This window comes from Lethenteron reissneri, chromosome 66 (genome assembly GCF_015708825.2).
Source record: "Lethenteron reissneri isolate LAM-NWPU_2019-01 chromosome 66, ASM1570882v1, whole genome shotgun sequence".
NCBI lineage: Eukaryota > Metazoa > Chordata > Hyperoartia > Petromyzontiformes > Petromyzontidae > Lethenteron > Lethenteron reissneri.
Window position 1 is genome coordinate 1,890,201 of NC_083844.1, and position 17,555 is coordinate 1,907,755.

Sequence of the window (17,555 nt, forward strand, 5' to 3'; positions counted from 1 at the left end):
ACCTCGTCGCCTCACTCATCACCTCGTCGCCACACTCATCACCTTGTCGCCTCACTCATCACCTCATTGCCTCACTCATCACCTGGTCTCTCTCACCTCGTCGCCTCACTCATCACCTCGTCGCCTCACTCATCACCTCTTCGCCTCACTTATCACCTCGTCGATCTCACCTCATCACCCCAGAGGAGCGGGTGGTCCCCGTGGCCCCGCTGCGTGAGGCCCCGCACGAGCTGCTGGAGGCCGCGTGCGCGCACGAACCCCGCGCACAGCTTCGTGTCGCTCCAGCGCAGCGTCGTCCCTCTCATTTGCGGCGCCATCCTCGGTGACGAGGTGAAGCGACGAGGTTGGGGTGTGGACGAGGTTGAGGGAGTGAGGGGGGGAGCGGGTGACGAATGGAGGAAATGAGGGAGGTGACGGGGTCTAGGGGGAGACGAGGTGGAGGGAGTGAGGGGAGTTACGGGGCGACGAGATGAGAATGATGCCGGGGCTACAGAGAGACGATGAGGTGAATGACGAGGTGAGCGACGAGTTGATGAAGTGGAGGGGGGATGAGGGGAGTAACAAGATGAGGGAGATGACTGGGGCTAGGGAGAGACGATGAGGTGAGCGACGAGGTTTGGTGGAGGGAGTGAGGGGGGCGATGGCAAGATGAGGTGAGTGATGAGCGGGTGAGAGTGCAGGTGAGGGGAGGCGATGAGGTTCAGAGAGACATTGTTGAGGTTAAAGATGACTTGCGGAATTGAGACGATGTGAGAGAGTGTGACGAGGTGAGGGTGAGGGTAAGGTAGTGTGGTGAGGTTACGTAAGTAAGTATGATGAGCTGACGAGGTGAGAGCAGAGAGTGATTTGAGGTAACGAGGTGAGTGTGGAACAGCCACGCTTGAGTAACATATAAAACAAGTATCAAAACATGCGCGTGAACACATTAGAACAAGAGGCACTGAGGTTAATCAGAGCGGCATTAAAAGCTACTTCTCACACACTCGTATTGGAAGATAAAAAAGCGTGAATGAACTCGAAGACGTAGATCCTAACGAGAGAAGAAGCTGGTTGCCAAGTGGGCAAAACTTAACGTTTGAACCACAAGTTCGCCACAGTGTTCACGCGTCGCCCGCTATTATGCGTGTTAGCAAACACGTCTGTGTGTGTGTGTTCATGTGTGTGCGTTGGTGTGATATGTGATCGTGTTGATGTGTTCGTGTGCACGTGTGTGTGTGTGCGTGTTAATGTGTTTATGCGTATACGTTTGTGTGTGTGTGTGTATTTTGCGCAAGTGTTGATGTGCAGTGCGTTTGTGGTGCCACAGCGACGGGGCCGCTCTGCCGAGCCAGGGAGCCGCCCGGCTTCCCCCACCGCACTGCCCCCCATCACCCGCCCCACATAAGCACACACCCACACGCATCCCCCCCCCCCATAGAGCTGGAAGGGAAGGTTACCTGATCGACCGGTTTTTATCCGAGAGACCCTTATCGGGATTAATTCTCACGGTTTCCGGCGATCAGGGAATTGGATGACCTCCCCCGTGCTACGTGGTACCGCGGCGCTGCTGCCGGCCTTAATATGGTGTGGTCGCGGCGTGGGGCATTCGGCCACCGCGGTTGAGGCGCATTTCCCCCCACACACACCCCCACGAGTCGACGGGGCAAGCAGGGGAGGCACGAGACAGCATGAATAGCGGGATCACAGGGGCTGTTGCGCATAGTCATGGAGGGTTGAGATAATTGCGCTTGAGCGCGCAGGCCCCATTGTTAGGGAGGGTAAGGGATTAATTAGGATTTACGCCTTGCACGCAGCACACTGATTAGCATATCAACAGCGCCTGGGGACTGCCGTGCGCGGGCTTGGGGTGCACGAGCCCATTGTTCAGCGCAGCATCCCCTTTGGAGGTAGGGAGGATAAATAGAGGAGCGCAGAGGGGAAATCGCTCTCTTACTCCAGCGCCAGGCGACCAGACGCAGCTCCAGCCAGCGACCCGGACGTCCGTGCGACGCACCGAGGCGCGCGGTGAGCACCGGGATCAGCGGACCGCCGTGGACACTTAACAGTGAGTAAGAAGGGGAATTAGAATCATAGCAGATAAATAGGGAATAGGTACAGGTTTAGTGGAATAGGCCAGCCTCGTCGACTCACTGATTCAACATCAATTCGCAGGTGGCATATAATAAATCATTAATAGCGAAGCGTGGTCTCGCGTGATCTTGTCGTGCAGTGTGAGCGTGTGGGTGCGCTGTGTGCACAGTGGTTCGCCACGTGAGTGAGCGCTGCGCGGAGCTGAGCGCGCGGGTTGCGCGTGGGAACGCGTGTGGTACTGTGTGTGCGTAAGCTCGCAGCGTGCGAAATCGGCGTACCCCAGGTGCGCGATTGTAACGTGAGCGGCCAGCGCGGCGCAGAGAAGCGCAAGAGTGAGTGCCGTACAGAGCTGTGTGTGTGGGTGTGCGCGTACGTAATTAACCATGCCTGCTACACGGACCCGCGGTGGAGTGGAACCCTCGGGCGACGGCTCCCACACCATGGGTGAGGAACTTAGCAGCGGTTCGCTTAGCAGCGGGGGGGCGATTGATGATGCTAGCCCGGCCGTTAGCATTATCGAGGGAGGGATCTCGGGGGCTAGCGACCCCCACAAATTGGTGTCGGAAGCGGTACGGACCCCCGCGTTACCTCACGCTAAAATAAGACTAATATTTACCGGCTGTGGGGCCCCTTCGTGGAAGGCATTCGCCCGCAATCTCTTAGGGGCCAAGGAAATTAATGAATGGACGGACGCGCAGGCAGTACGTCAACTTAATATGAATCTTGATGGGCGGGCAGCCGATTTTGTAGAAGCGTTACCCGCGAGCGCACAGACACAGCTAGAGGAGCTGATGCGCCGACTCGATCAGCGGTTTGGCACGCGTGACGAGGAGGAAGCAAAATCGGCCTTAGAGGCGCGCCGGCGCCAACCTGGCGAAGATCTACGTGATTACGCCGAGGATGTGCGCGAGTTAACAAAGATCGCACGCCCGGGGTACGCAACTGATGTTATTGAGGAACTGGCCGCCGAGAAAATCCAGCGGTACCTGTCTCGCACGGCGTGGTGGCAGCCAGACATGAGCTGCCCACGTCTTCCCTTTAACACCCTTGTCGAGCGCGCACGTAAGTGTGAAAGAATTCACAGCGAACGCGCGCAGCTCCGGGGGCTGGGACGAGAGCGCGCCATTGCGAGCCTGCTCTCGGAAGACGAGGAGGAGGAACAGGAGCTCGCGAGGACGGTAAGGGGCCGGGAAAGAGAGCCTCCAGTATCCCGCGAGACAACCCCGGGATGGGTTGCCGGTATACAAACGGGTATAAAGGATGTCTCCGGCCAGGTAACCCAGGTACGCGAGGAAACGAATAAAAATATGACCCAACTGCAATCCTCCGTTGAGACCATCCGATCCGAAATGGGGGACCTACGCGCCACGGTGGGAGGGTTATCTGGGAGGGTAGCCTGACTAGAGGCGGAGGGTGGACAGCGGCGTAATGGGGGGGGAGGGAGCGGACAGGGGACCCGCTACGGAACCGCCCCCCCTCCCCGGGCATGTTATATGTGCGATCGCCGAGGGCATCTAGTGAGGGATTGTCCGGAAATCACCCGAGCTAGACAGACGCGGGGGTTAAACTCCAACGCCCCCTAGAGAGCGGACCAACTAGGGGTGCAATCGACGCGGTCCCGATACAAATAGACGATAATGAGAATAATGGCGAGCGAGTGATCTCCACACAGGTTCCAGCAACAACGCCCACGGAAACGGTGACTCCTGGCGACTGGCTGCGGGAGCTGGTGGCGGGGATCACGGGGGCCACGTCGCTGGTGGAAGGGGAGGTAAACGGAGTGCGTACCCGCATCCTACTGGACACGGGGGCGGTGGCCTCGCTCGTGAGCGCAGCGCACTGCAGCGCGATCGGGGTCGACGTGCGTCACCTGCAGGCCCCGGACCGCGCGCTGCACACTGCGAGCGGAGCCGGAATGGGGCTGCTGGGGAAAGCCACCCTAGAGGTCCGCATAGGCAGCCAGGTGTGCACGCAGGAGTTCTACGTGTCGAGTGCGTTGTGTCACGAGTGTATCGCAGGCACCGACCTCCTAGAACGGTTGGGACTCAACGTGCAACCCCGCCAGCGATGCGCCACCATGGAGAGCAACGGCGAGCGGATACCGTTCCTGGGACGAGAACCAACGCGCCGCCGCTTTGCACCTGTGGCCGCTATCCTGGCGACGGCAGTCACCATCGGCCCGCTCACCGAGATGCTGGTGCCGGTGGCAACATCCCCCACCGACCCCGCGCTCCGACCATCAGGGGAGGTAATGCTAACTCCTCACCCGGAGTTGGCAAAACGGTATGGGGTTGTGGGATCCGCCACGTTGGTAAACGCAGATGGGGACCGATTGTTTATGCGGATGTTTAACCCCCACAATACCCCAGCGACACTGCGACGGCGCACCCCGATAGCCACAGTACACCCCCTGCACGCACGCCACTCTAACGACTCGGTGTTCGCACTCTGGGCTGAGGACCCCGGGCGTCCTGAGGGTGACCAGGACCTGGCCTGGCGAGTCGGCCCGACTCCCCGAGCCGAGGTCGTTCCCCTGCTCGACGCGTTACATGTACCATGGGCGGATTTACCTAAGGGAGAGGCCGATCGGCTGCGCGAGTTACTGCGGGAGTATGCCGACGTATTCAGTGAACACGACTCGGACGTCGGTCGGACCGATCTTGTTAAGCACCAAATTGACACCGGTGCAGCCCGACCCATCAAACTCCCTGCGTACCGAGTGGGCGCACCCGAACGCGCCCAAATCAAAGAGGCAGTTGGGGACATGCTTCGCGATAACATAATTCAGCCCTCGGCGAGCCCCTGGTCAGCCCCGGTGGTACTAGTAACGAAAAAGGATGGGTCAACACGGTTCTGCGTCGATTACCGTAAACTAAATGCAGTCACGCTCGGCGATGCCTTCCCTATATCCCGCATCGACGACACCTTCGACAGCCTCGCCGGAGCGCGATATTTTTCCACCCTCGATCTCGCGTCCGGGTACTGGCAGGTGGAGATGGCGGAGGAGGATCGGCCGAAAACCGCATTCACCACCCCGATGGGGCTATTCGAGTTTCGAGTACTCCCGTTCGGACTCACCAATGCGCCCGCGACGTTCCAGCGGCTGATGGAGTTGGTGATGCGGGGCTTGCAATGGGAACAGTGCCTGATTTACTTGGACGATGTGATAGTGTTCAGTAGATCTTTGTCTGAGCATTGGTCCAGGCTTCGAGAGGTGTTCCAGCGACTGCGAGCGGCTCATCTCAAGCTCAAGCCACGTAAGTGTTACATCGCACAACGCGAGGTGGGGTACCTCGGGCATCGCGTCAGCGAGGCAGGCGTGCACACCGATCCGGAGAAGGTACGCGCCGTAGTGGAGTGGCCACGGCCAAGGAATCTGACGGAGATCAGATCATTTTTGGGGCTTGCCACCTATTATCGTCGATTTGTAAAGGGATTCAGCGAGATTGCACGCCCCCTCACCCAACTCACTTCCCCTAAGCACCCCTATCAGTGGACGGGGGCCTGCCAGACGGCCTTCACCACTCTCAAAGACCACCTCACCCACGCCCCCACCCTTGCTTTCCCCGATTTTACCACCGATTTTATTTTGGACACCGACGCCTGCAGCAGCGGGCTGGGCGCGGTGTTGTCACAGGTACAGGATGGAACGGAACGAGTCATCGCGTACGCCAGCCGGACCTTGAGTGGGGCCGAGCTGAACTATTGCGTGACCCGCCAAGAGTTGTACGCCGTGATTTTCGCATGCAAACAGTTCCGGCCGTATTTGTACGGCAGGAGATGTCGCGTCCGCACTGACCATTATGCTCTGCAGTTTCTTCTTACATTCAAGGAGCCGCGGGGGCAGATGGCCCGGTGGTTGGCGCAGTTGCAGGAGTACAACCTGCAAATCGAGTATCGGGCTGGCCGGACGCATGCAAACGCGGACGCCTTGTCGAGGCGACCCACGGTGTACGCCGAGACGCGGGCGGAGGAGGCCTGCCCGTGTTTCACGGGGGGACGCTGCCGGCAGGCAACGGACCCCCGAGAGGCCGCGGCCACTGACCCCCCCCCAGCGAGAGAGAGTGCAGTGTGCGCCACGGAAACCCTCACAGGTGGCACTGAGGATCCCGTCGACCGCCCGGCAAGCGCGGGACCCGCGGCTCGGGACCCGATTGGACGGATCCAGGAGGACGTCGGCTGCGCCTTCCCGGGCCTAAACGACGAGCAGCTGAGACAGACCCAGCAGCGAGATCCGGATCTGGCGGCAGTGGAGGCAGCACTGCGGGAGGAAAAGAGCGCCCTACCAGGACCCTGGAGCGGTTTGTATGCACGGTTGTGTGTGCGGAACGGAGTGGTACGGGAGTTAACCGAGGCCGGCCAGCCGGGGTGCATCTGTGTTCCTGCCCAGGTGCGACCCCAGCTGCTGCGGCTGGTGCATGACCACCCACTCGGGGGCCACGATGGGGAACGACGCACTCGAGAGACCCTGCGTCGCCAGTATCTCTGGCCAAAATTGGCACAAGACGTGGCGGCCTGGGTACAGGGCTGCCGCGCCTGTCAGCAGTGCGGGCCGAAACCGGCACGATACCAGGTACCCCTAAGGCCGTTCCGCGTCAGCCGCACGAATCAGCTGGTCGGGATCGACCTACAGGGGCCATTCCCGCGATCCCATCGAGGCAACCGATATATCCTAGTCGCAGTAGAGTATTTCACCCGCTACCCCGTGGCAGTGGCCATCCCTGATAAAACGGCCTTGGTGGTGGCCCGGGCATTTGTGGAACACTACGTACTTAAGCACGGGATCCCAGAACGAGTCCTCACCGACCAGGGTAGCGAGTTCGAGGCCGAATTGTTCCAGGCACTGTGCCGAGAGTTCGGAATCCAGAAGGACCGAACCACAGCGTACCACCCCCAGGCGAACGGTATGGTGGAGCGCATGAATCAGACCTTAGCGGGGAAACTCAAACGTATGGCGGCCGCAAATCAACGGGATTGGGATGAACACCTCCCCTACGCCCTTTTCGCCCACGCCACCACCGTACACACGTCGACGGGACAAACCCCGTTTTTAATGATGTTCGGCCGTGAGTCTCGTTTACCCGCAGATCTGCTATTCGGCGTCCCTTCCCCCCAGCCGGAGGAGGGAAGCCGCCCCGTGGAACACCTGTTGGAGACCCTACGAGAAGCCCGAGGCCGAGCATACCCGCAAGGGGAAGCCGCGCATCGGCGGCAGGAACAGGGCACCCGACCCCGCATGGAACCGCCCTTATTCCTGACAGGTGCTAAGGTGTGGCTACACACCCCTCGCGTCGGGGCCGGGCAGGTGGGGAAACTGACGACCTACTGGCGGGGACCCTGGACCGTGGTGCGACAGATCTCCCCCTGGACGGTACTAATTGATGGCGGGGAGAGGGGTCGAGAGACGGTGGTCAATGTCCGCCGCTTAAAACCGTGGAAAGCAGCCCCGGCGAGAGAGAACCCCGTCACCCGAAGGCCCCGAAATCCCGGAGTACCCGCATCCCCCGTGCCCGGGGGCCTCGCGCAGTATATGGGCCCCACGGAGCCCAGGGCTCCGAGGGGCCCCGGGCGGGGCCGGGGGCGACGAGGACGGCGACCCTTAAACCCCACCGCCTCTGAGTTTGTTCCCCAGCCCGCAGGTGCCAGAGGCCGAGGGGAGCCGTTGGAATGGAGGAGGAGACCACCGCCGGAGCCCCAGGAGACGGAGCCGCCACCCCCGAGGCCAGCCACAAGGGCCGGGCGAATCCCGTGGACGCTGCGGCGATAACTCGTGGGGGCAACCCAGGCGAGGTGCTCAAGTCAACCCGGGACGGGGACTGGCACCCCGGGGGGCTATGTGGTGCCACAGCGACGGGGCCGCTCTGCCGAGCCAGGGAGCCGCCCGGCTTCCCCCACCGCACTGCCCCCCATCACCCGCCCCACATAAGCACACACCCACACGCACCCCCCCCCCCCCCCCCATAGAGCTGGAAGGGAAGGTTACCTGATCGACCGGTTTTTATCCGAGAGACCCTTATCGGGATTAATTCTCACGGTTTCCGGCGATCAGGGAATTGGATGACCCCCCCCATGCTACGTGGCACCGCGGCGCTGCGGCCGGCCTTAATATGGTTTGGTCGCAGCGTGGGGCATTCGGCCACCGCGGTTGAGGCGCATTTCCCCCCACACACACCCCCACGAGTCGACGGGGCAAGCAGGGGAGGCACGGGACAGCATGAATAGCGGGATCACAGGGGCTGTTGCGCATAGTCATGGAGGGTTGGGATAATTGCGCTTGAGCGCGCAGGCCCCATTGTTAGGGAGGGTAAGGGGTTAATTAGGATGTACGCCGCCAACGTCGCTCACTGATTAGCATATCAACAGCGCCCGGAACCGCCGTGCGCGGGCTCGGGGTGCGCGAGCCCATTGTTCAGCGCAGCATCCCCTTTGAGGTAGGGAGGATAAATAGAGGGGCGCAGAGGGGAAATCGCTCTCTTCTCTCCAGGCCAGAGGACCACCCGCAGCTCCAGCCAGCGAGCCGGACGTCCGTGCGACGCATCGAGGTGCGCTGTTAGCACAGAGAGCAGCGAACCACCGTGGGCATCAAACAGTGAGTGGGGAGGTGAAGTAAGATACTAGCCGATAGATAGGGGATAGGTACAGGTTTAGTGGAATAGGCCAGCCTCGTCGACTCAAACCGATTAAACATCAATTCGCAGTTAGCAAATATTAAATCATTAATAGCGAAGCGTGGCCTCGCGTGATCTTGTTGAGCAGTGGGAACGTGTGGGTGCGCGTGTGTACACCGTGGTTCGCCACGTGAGTGAGCGCTGCGTAGAGCGGCGCACGAGTGGGCTGTCGCGTGTGTGCAGGTGTGTGCGCTCGTAGTGTGGGGGAAGGGGTCGGTGCGTCCGCAGGTCCCCGCTCCGTCTGTCGCCGCCGGGACTCGCGCAGTGTGAGGGCAGAGTCGTTCGCCCTCCGACCCCTGACCCCCGTTTAATAGAGCATGATCCGTGGAGAGACAACGCAGCGTCTGCAGGTGAACGAGGGTGTGCGGCGAGCTATGCCTCTCACACGAGCTCGCGGAGGGACGGACCAGGGAGGGGAGCCATCGGGCGATGAGCCCAGCGACGGCAGCAGCTGCTCGCAGAGCAGCGAGGGGTCGGCGCACGGCGGAGCCCCTGCCATAGGCACGGAGCAGGGAGGGACTTTGGGGACCAGCGGCCCCAACAATTTGGTGCCAGAAGTGGGACGAACCCTCACATCTTCACGGGAAGGTGGCGCGCTACTCCACGCAAAGGTAAGGCATGTGTTCACCGGCCAGGGGACCCCTACATGGAAAGCGTTTTCCCGTAATATCATAGGGGCTAAAGAGCTTAATGGCTGGTCGGACGCGCAGGCGTTGCGACATCTTACATTAAACTTAGATGGGCGGGCAGCCGACTTTGTAGAGGCACTACCCGAAAGCGCGCAAACCCAATTAGAAGAACTAATGCGTAGATTAGACCTGCGTTTCGGCACGCGCAACGCGATACGGGCGAAGGCTGCCTTAGAGGCGCGCCGACGCCAAACTGGCGAGGACTTCCGAGACTACGCTGAGGACGTGCGATCACTAACCCGGATCGCCCGTCCAGAGTTCTCGAAGGAGGTCATTGACGCGCTAGCTGCAGACAAGCTACTCAGGTACCTAGCTCGCACCGCGTGGTGGCAGCCCAAAAAGAGTAGCGCAGGCCTCCCTTTCGATACCCTAGTCGAGCAAGCGCTGGAGTGTGAGGAGCTCTCCAGCGAACGCGCGCAGCTCCGAGGGTCGGGACAGGAGTACACCGTGGCGAGCCTGATCCCTGACGAGGAGGAGGATGAGGATGAGCCCGCCAGCCCCATAGGGAGACGGGCAAGAGAGGCCCAGAAACCCCGCGAGACAACCCCGGGTTGGGTAGCTGGGTTACAGACCGGCATGGGAGATATTGCTGGCCGAGTAGACCGAATGGACGGTAAGGTAACCCAAGTAGGGGAGAGGGTAACCCAGGTACGCGAGGAAGCGAATAAAAATATGAAGACCCTCCAGTCTGAGATGGGGGAACTACGCTCGACCGTAGGGGGGCTGGCCGGGAGGGTAGCCCAATTAGAGTCCGATGTGGGACAACTGCGTACTGGGGGAGGGAGAGGGAGCGGACAGGGGACCCGCTACGGAGCCGCCCCCCCTCCCCGGGCATGTTATATGTGCGACCGCCGAGGGCATCTAGTGAGAGACTGTCCTGAAATCACCCGAGCTAGGCAGACGCGGGGGTTAAACTCCAACGCCCCCTAGAAAGCGGACCAACTAGGGGTGCAATCGACGCGGTCCCGATACAAATAGACGATAATGAGAATAATGGCGAGCGAGTGATCTCCACACAGGTTCCAGCAACAACGCCCACAGAAATGGTGACTCCTGGCGACTGGCTACGGGAGCTGGTGGCGGGGATCACGGGGGCCACGTCCCTGGTGGAAGGGGAGGTAAACGGAGTGCGTACCCGAATCCTGCTGGACACGGGGGCGGTGGCCTCGCTCGTGAGCGCAGCGCACTGCAGCGCGATCGGGGTCGACGTGCGTCACCTGCAGGCACCGGACCGCGCGCTGCACACGGCGAGCGGAGCCGGAATGGGGCTGCTGGGGAGAGCCACCTTAGAGGTCCGCATAGGCAGCCAGGGGTGCACCCAGGAGTTCTACGTGTCGAGTGCGTTGTGTCACGAGTGTATCGCAGGTACCGACCTCTTAGAACGGCTGGGACTCAACGTGCAACCCCGGCCAGCGATGCGCCACCGTGGAGAGCAACGGCGAGCGGATACCGTTCCTGGGACGAGAACCGACGCGCCCCCGCTTCACACCTGTGGCCGCTATCCTGGCGACGGCAGTCACCATCGGGCCGCTCACCGAGATGCTGGTGCCGGTGGCAACATCCCCCACCGACCCCGCGCTCCGACCATCAGGGGAGGTAATGCTAACTCCTCACCCGGAGTTGGCAAAACGGTATGGGATAGTGGGATCCGCCACGTTGGTAAACGCAGATGGGGACCGATTGTTTATGCGGATGTTTAACCCCCACAGTTCCCCAGCGATACTGCGACGGCGCACCCCGATAGCCACCGTACACCCCCTGCACGCACGCCACTCTAACGACTCGGTGTTCGCACTCTGGGCTGAGGACACCGGTCGTCCTGAGGGTGACCAGGACCTGGCCTGGCGAGTCGGCCTGACTCCCCGAGCCGAAGTCGTTCCCCTGCTCGATGCGTTACATGTACCATGGGCGGATTTACCTAAGGGAGAGGCCGATCGGCTGCGCGAGTTACTGCGGGAGTATGCCGACGTGTTCAGCGAACACGACTCGGACGTGGGTCGGACCGACCTTGTTAAGCACCAAATTGACACCGGTGCAGCCCGACCCATCAAACTCCCTGCGTACCGAGTGGGCGCACCCGAACGCACCCAGATCAAAGAGGCGGTTGGGGACATGCTTCGCGATAACATAATTCAGCCCTCGGCGAGCCCCTGGTCAGCCCCGGTGGTACTAGTAACGAAAAAGGATGGGTCAACCCGGTTCTGCGTCGATTATCGTAAACTGAACGCAGTCACGCTCGGCGACGCCTTCCCCATACCCCGCATCGACGACACTTTTGACAGCCTCGCCGGAGCGCGATATTTTTCCACCCTCGATCTCGCGTCCGGGTACTGGCAGGTGGAGATGGCGGAGGAGGATCGGCCGAAAACCGCATTCACCACCCCGATGGGACTATTCGAGTTTCGAGTACTCCCGTTCGGACTCACCAATGCACCCGCGACGTTCCAGCGGCTGATGGAGTTGGTGATGCGGGGTTTGCAATGGGAACAGTGCCTGATTTACTTGGACGATGTGATCGTGTTCAGTAGATCTTTGTCTGAGCATTGGTCCAGGCTACGAGAGGTGTTCCAGCGACTGCGAGCGGCTCATCTCAAGCTCAAGCCACGTAAGTGTTACATCGCACAACGCGAGGTGGGGTACCTCGGGCATCGCGTCAGCGAGGCAGGCGTGCGTACCGATCCGGAGAAGGTACGCGCCGTAGTGGAGTGGCCACGGCCAAGGAATCTGACGGAGATCAGATCATTTTTGGGGCTCGCCACCTATTATCGTCGATTTGTAAAGGGATTCAGCGAGACCGCCGCAGGAGCTACAGAGGACGGAACCACCCGCCCCGAGGCCAGCCACCAGGTCCGGACGGATCCCCCGGACCCCGCAACGTTTCCTCGTGGGCGCGGCCCAAGCGAGGTGCTCCAGTCAACCCGGGACGGGGACTGGCACCTCGGGGGGCTATGTGATGCCGCCGCCACGAAGCCGTTCGGCAGGCACCAAATCCCCGACCTCGCCACCACCAAGCAACGGAGCCGACCCCGCGTCCTCCTCACCTCACCTCACATGAACACACCCGCACTCATTTCCCCCCCCCCCCCATAGAGCTCCGAGGGGAGGTCGCCTGGCCGACCGGTTTTTATCCGAGAGACCCTTATCGGGATTAATTCTCACGGTTTCCGGCGATCAGGGAATTGGATGACCTCCCCCGTGCTACGTGGCACCGCGGCGCTGCGGCCGGCCTTAATATGGTGTGGTCGCGGCGTGGGGCATTCGGCCACCGCGGTTGAGGCGCATTTCCCCCCACACACACCCCCACGAGTCGACGGGGCAAGCAGGGGAGGCACGGGACAGCATGAATAGCGGGATCACAGGGGCTGTTGCGCATAATCATGGAGGGTTGGAATAATTGCGCTTGAGCGCGCAGGCCCCATTGTTAGGGAGGGTAAGGGGTTAATTAGGATGTACGCCGCCAACGTCGCTCACTGATTAGCATATCAACAGCGCCCGGAACCGCCGTGCGCGGGCTCGGGGTGCGCGAGCCCATTGTTCAGCGCAGCATCCCCTTTGAGGTAGGGAGGATAAATAGAGGGGCGCAGAGGGGAAATCGCTCTCTTCTCTCCAGGCCAGAGGACCACCCGCAGCTCCAGCCAGCGACCCGGACGTCCGTGCGACGCATCGAGGTGCGCTGTTAGCACAGGGAGCAGCGAACCACCGTGGGCATCAAACAGTGAGTGGGGAGGTGAAGTAAGATACTAGCCGATAGATAGGGGATAGGTACAGGTTTAGTGGAATAGGCCAGCCTCGTCGACTCAAACCGATTTAACATCAATTCGCAGTTAGCAAATAATAAATCATTAATAGCGAAGCGTGGCCTCGCGTGATCTTGTTGAGCAGTGGGAACGTGTGGGTGCGCGTGTGTACACCGTGGTTCGCCACGTGAGTGAGCGCTGCGTAGAGCGGCGCACGAGTGGGTGTCGCGTGTGTGCAGGTGTGTGCGCTCGTAGTGTGGGGGAAGGGGTCGGTGCGTCCGCAGGTCCCCGCTCCGTCTGTCGCCGCCGGGACTCGCGCAGTGTGAGGGCAGAGTCGTTCGCCCTCCGACCCCTGACCCCCGTTTAATAGAGCGTGATCCGTGGAGAGACAACGCAGCGTCTGCAGGTGAACGAGGGTGTGCGGCGAGCTATGCCTCTCACACGAGCTCGCGGAGGGACGGACCAGGGAGGGGAGCCGTCGGGCGATGAGCCCAGCGACGGCAGCAGCTGCTCGCAGAGCAGCGAGGGGTCGGCGCACGGCGGAGCCCCTGCCATAGGCACGGAGCAGGGAGGGACTTCGGGGACCAGCGGCCCCAACACAACTACGCGGCGTTCGCCGAATGCAGTTATATGTCCGAGGGCGATGACATGGGTTCGTCAGAGGAGGACTTGTACTGATCTGGGAGTATTGCGAATAAAACAATGAGGTTTATTAAAGTTTATTAAGGTTTGAACCTTAAACCTAAATTTCGTATCTGAAATTTTTTTCCACCCCTGCTGTAGCCTGGTTCTTAACCTCGGTGAGCGTACTAGCAGTTTATTATATTTTAATTATTTTTATTTTTTATTAACCTTATTTTTATTTCGGCTCATGATTATTAATGAGGGGGTGGGGGCGTGTTCCACATGAATGACATCATCAACTCATGATTATTAATGAGGGGGGGTGCTCCATGTGGAGTGACGTCACCCGCTCATAATTATTAATGACGGGGGGGAGGGGGCTCGTGTGGAGTGTTATATTAGTTGCTGCGTTGATTTCTTTATTCGCTGTTCTTTCCATTGAGGTGAAAATAAAAGCTTATTTGGGAAAACAGTTTTTCGTTTCCGCTGCACTTTCTTCATGCGGAGTGACGTCACTCATTCATGATTATTAATGACGGGGGGGGGAGGTCCATGTGAAGGACCCCACCTGTGCATGATTATTAACGAGGGGGGCTGGTCGACATGGAGTGACGTCACGCGCGTTACAAACAGACATTCTTGGCTCATATTAGTAAATGCATGAGTGAGGCTGGACATTTTGTACCAAAAATCTAATCGATTCCTAAACTTTACGAGTTTACGACAATGGAATGGGAAAATAAATTCCTCTGAGATCGGCTCGCCATCCCCAACCGCCCTCACCACCTCTGTGTGTCATTATTCTTGCTTGTCTCCAGCCGGTGTGCATTCCTCCTGCTCTTCCCCAAGGGGGGGGAGTAGTGGAAATTATCACAATTGGTTGGTTTTGAAAAACAGCTTGGGGCCATTGGGGTACGGCCACTCTGCTGTGAGCACGTGGCAGGAGGAAGGGGAGGGTGAGGAGGTCTCACCCCGGGTTGGCCTCCTCGTCCATGGCTCTCAAGTCGTTGATCAGCTCCTCTGCGTTGAACAGGACGCGGGTCCTGCGCGCCGCGTGATCGAAGGAGACGAGCATGTACTCGACCTGCGCGTTCACACGGGGGCAGACGCAGAGAGGAGGGGGAGACAGAGAGAGGGGTGCAGACAGAGAGATGAGGGGGAGACGGAGAGGTGGAGGAAGGTAAACAGCGGCACGGCAATGTCATTACGGCCAAGCCGATGCCCCTTTCAGACTGAAAATATCAACAAACATTCGTCAGTAACACTGTGGCGCTAGACGTAAAACGACAATATTTTTGTTGCTTGCTTGTGTTCTGTTGATTATTATTATTTTGTGTTGAATTGGCCATCCCTCCCCCCCACGCACCTTCCCACCGGTGTGACAGAAGTTCAACATACATACGACCAGCACCATCATCAGGGAGATGACAGGGGCTAGTGAGAGACGATGAGGTGAGCGACGAGGTTTGGTGGAGGGAGTGAGGGGGGCGATGGCGAGATGAGGTGAGTGACGAGCGGGTGTGAGAGCAGGTGAGGGGAGGCAATGAGGTTCAGAGAGATGTTGATGAGGTTTAAGATAATTTGCGGAATTGAGACGACGTGAGGGAGTGTGATGAGGTGATGATAAGGAGTGTGATGAGGTGAAGGTAAGGGAGCGTGGTGAGGTGATGGTAAGGGAGTGCAATGAGGTGCGGGTAAGGAAGTTTGATGAGGTAACGAGGTGAGGGCGGAAAGTGTTTTGAGGTAACGAGGTGGGTGTGGAACAGCCACGCTAGAATACAAGTTAGACACTTATTTGTTCTTCAAAGCACAGCCACACTAATTCCTAACACCAACCCCGAACACGCGTTTAACAGCCCCTTTTAAACCCTCCATCTCTGCCCTCGTTCCCAATCCACATTTCCGTCTCGCATGCCGAGTCCGTGTTCTTTCAGTGCCCTTTATCCCTTGACCCTCGTCTAGTATATTCCCGTGCGTGTGATTGGTGTGTGCTATGCTGAGTGTGGAGATTTCATGTCTGCGTGGTGCGAGTGCGTGAGGATAGCTCGCAGATCGCCTACATCACCCACCGCCTGAGCCGTCCTTGGCTCAACAACTTTGCGCCTCGGACGATCAAAGCCAACCGCGGCCGGGAGCATGTAATTTCAACAAACAACAATAAAAAAAGTGCAAGGAAGGCAAAAGTAACACAACAAAAATGTGCAATAAACGCAAAAGTAACACAACACAATTCCCCCTCCATCCCCTTGTTAACAAGTGCGCCGCCTCAGTTGTAGACTTCTCCCACGATCCGACCCCTCGACCAAACACAACAGGGTTGCAGAGATGTCTGTGTCCACAGCTGTGACGAGGTGGCGTGAGCTCGAGCGGGTTAAGGGTCCTCGTCTTGTGGCCAAGTCCTCGGCCGATGCTGCAGCTGCGTCTTCAGCCACGGACGCCGATGGATCCAGTGCTGGCGTCCCGGTCACTTGTAGTCCTGCAGGATGGACAGTGGCTGCATTGTCAGTCGGACGCCGAGCAGGCTGCCGGTGTGATAACCTCCCCCAACCCGGCCAAAGTGACGATGAAGGTGGTGAAGGTGACGATGCTCGTAGGGGCAGCTCGGCCGCGACGGAACGTTTTAGCCTAGAGGGGTGAACATACCACCTATACTCTTTGGTTCTTTCAGTAAAGTCACGTATGCTTGTGTTGCGCCCGAAACGTCATGATTTATTTTATTTTATACCTACCTGACTTTTCTGAAAGAACTAAGGAGTATACCACCTATGTTTTCCCAACTGAATGCGAATATATTGAGGTCGCAATACCTGTGTAAAATAGTTGAGGACTCTTGGACGCCGGGGTTGGAGGCACACGTATTTATTCTGCGTCAGTTGGCACAATCACAGACATACAACACTGGAGGGGGTATCGGCCCCCTTACCCGGCTAGCTGGGGATACACTTGCTAGCTATGCCTAACCTACCTCATAGTCCTCCACTAACGGGCTAGGGGAGGCTATCTGGCCCGACACTGGTAAGTCGGGCTTATGGTACCCGGAGTCCCAGACCAGCTCTGATAAGAGCACCGGCTCTGGCTCTCGGGACCACGCCGCTGGCTCGGTCCTGTTCGGCCCTGATAAGGGCGGCGATCCAGGGGAGTCCAGGGCTCTATCTGGACGATCTTCGGTCTTCACTGGTTTAGCTTTAACATTATTGCCTGAGCCCTCCGGCTCATCTCCTTATATACCAAAACCCCCCACTGAGGGGTGGGGCCAGGCTGCCCGGTGCGGACGTCGTTGAGAGCACCTCCCCGTGCACTCACGTAGCCCCGCCCACTGTGTTTGTTTCCCGTGTGATCCCATGTGAAGTACCGGTGAGGACGCTTGCCGCCGAGGTTGAGGCACACGTATGTTTATTCACAATATGACAGTGGGCATATACACACTCGAGGGGGTATCGGCCCCCTCACCCGTATAACTCGGGATACACCCCTAGCTAACTCTGTCCTAGCCCCGAATCCTCCACTAATGGGCTAGGGGAGGCTAACTGGCCCGACACTGGTAAGTCGGGCCCGGTACCCGGAGTTCCAGACCAGCTCTTACAAGAGCACCGGCTCTGGCTTTCGGGACCACGCCACTGGCTCAATCCTGTCCGGCCCTGAAAAGGACATCGAACCAGGGGAGTCCAGGGCTCTATCTAAGACGTCTTCAATCTTCTTCCCTTAGCTTAAACATAACTGCCGAGCCCTTTGAAACATCCCTTTTATACCCAACCCCTCCCTGAGGG

The 17,555-nt window shown here is 59.1% G+C and overlaps 1 protein-coding gene across 2 annotated transcripts in view; it reads right to left on the bottom strand.

The window, feature by feature from the left end:
• The window catches only part of LOC133360009 (glutamate--cysteine ligase catalytic subunit-like), a 43,051-nt gene extending 26,721 nt beyond the window's left edge, over positions 1-16,330 (bottom strand). Inside the window, exons 1-3 of one of the 2 annotated variants that reach the window (XM_061578576.1) lie at positions 15,858-16,330; positions 14,760-14,872; positions 171-820 (exon numbers count right to left, since the gene is read on the bottom strand). In XM_061578576.1, coding sequence (XP_061434560.1) covers positions 171-317 — 147 coding nt within the window. In that variant the 5' untranslated portion in view covers positions 318-820; positions 14,760-14,872; positions 15,858-16,330. Of the gene's footprint in view, positions 1-170; positions 821-14,759 lie in introns of both variants that reach the window. The other variant, XM_061578575.1, reaches the window with a different exon arrangement.
• Between the last annotated feature and the right edge of the window lie 1,225 nt (positions 16,331-17,555).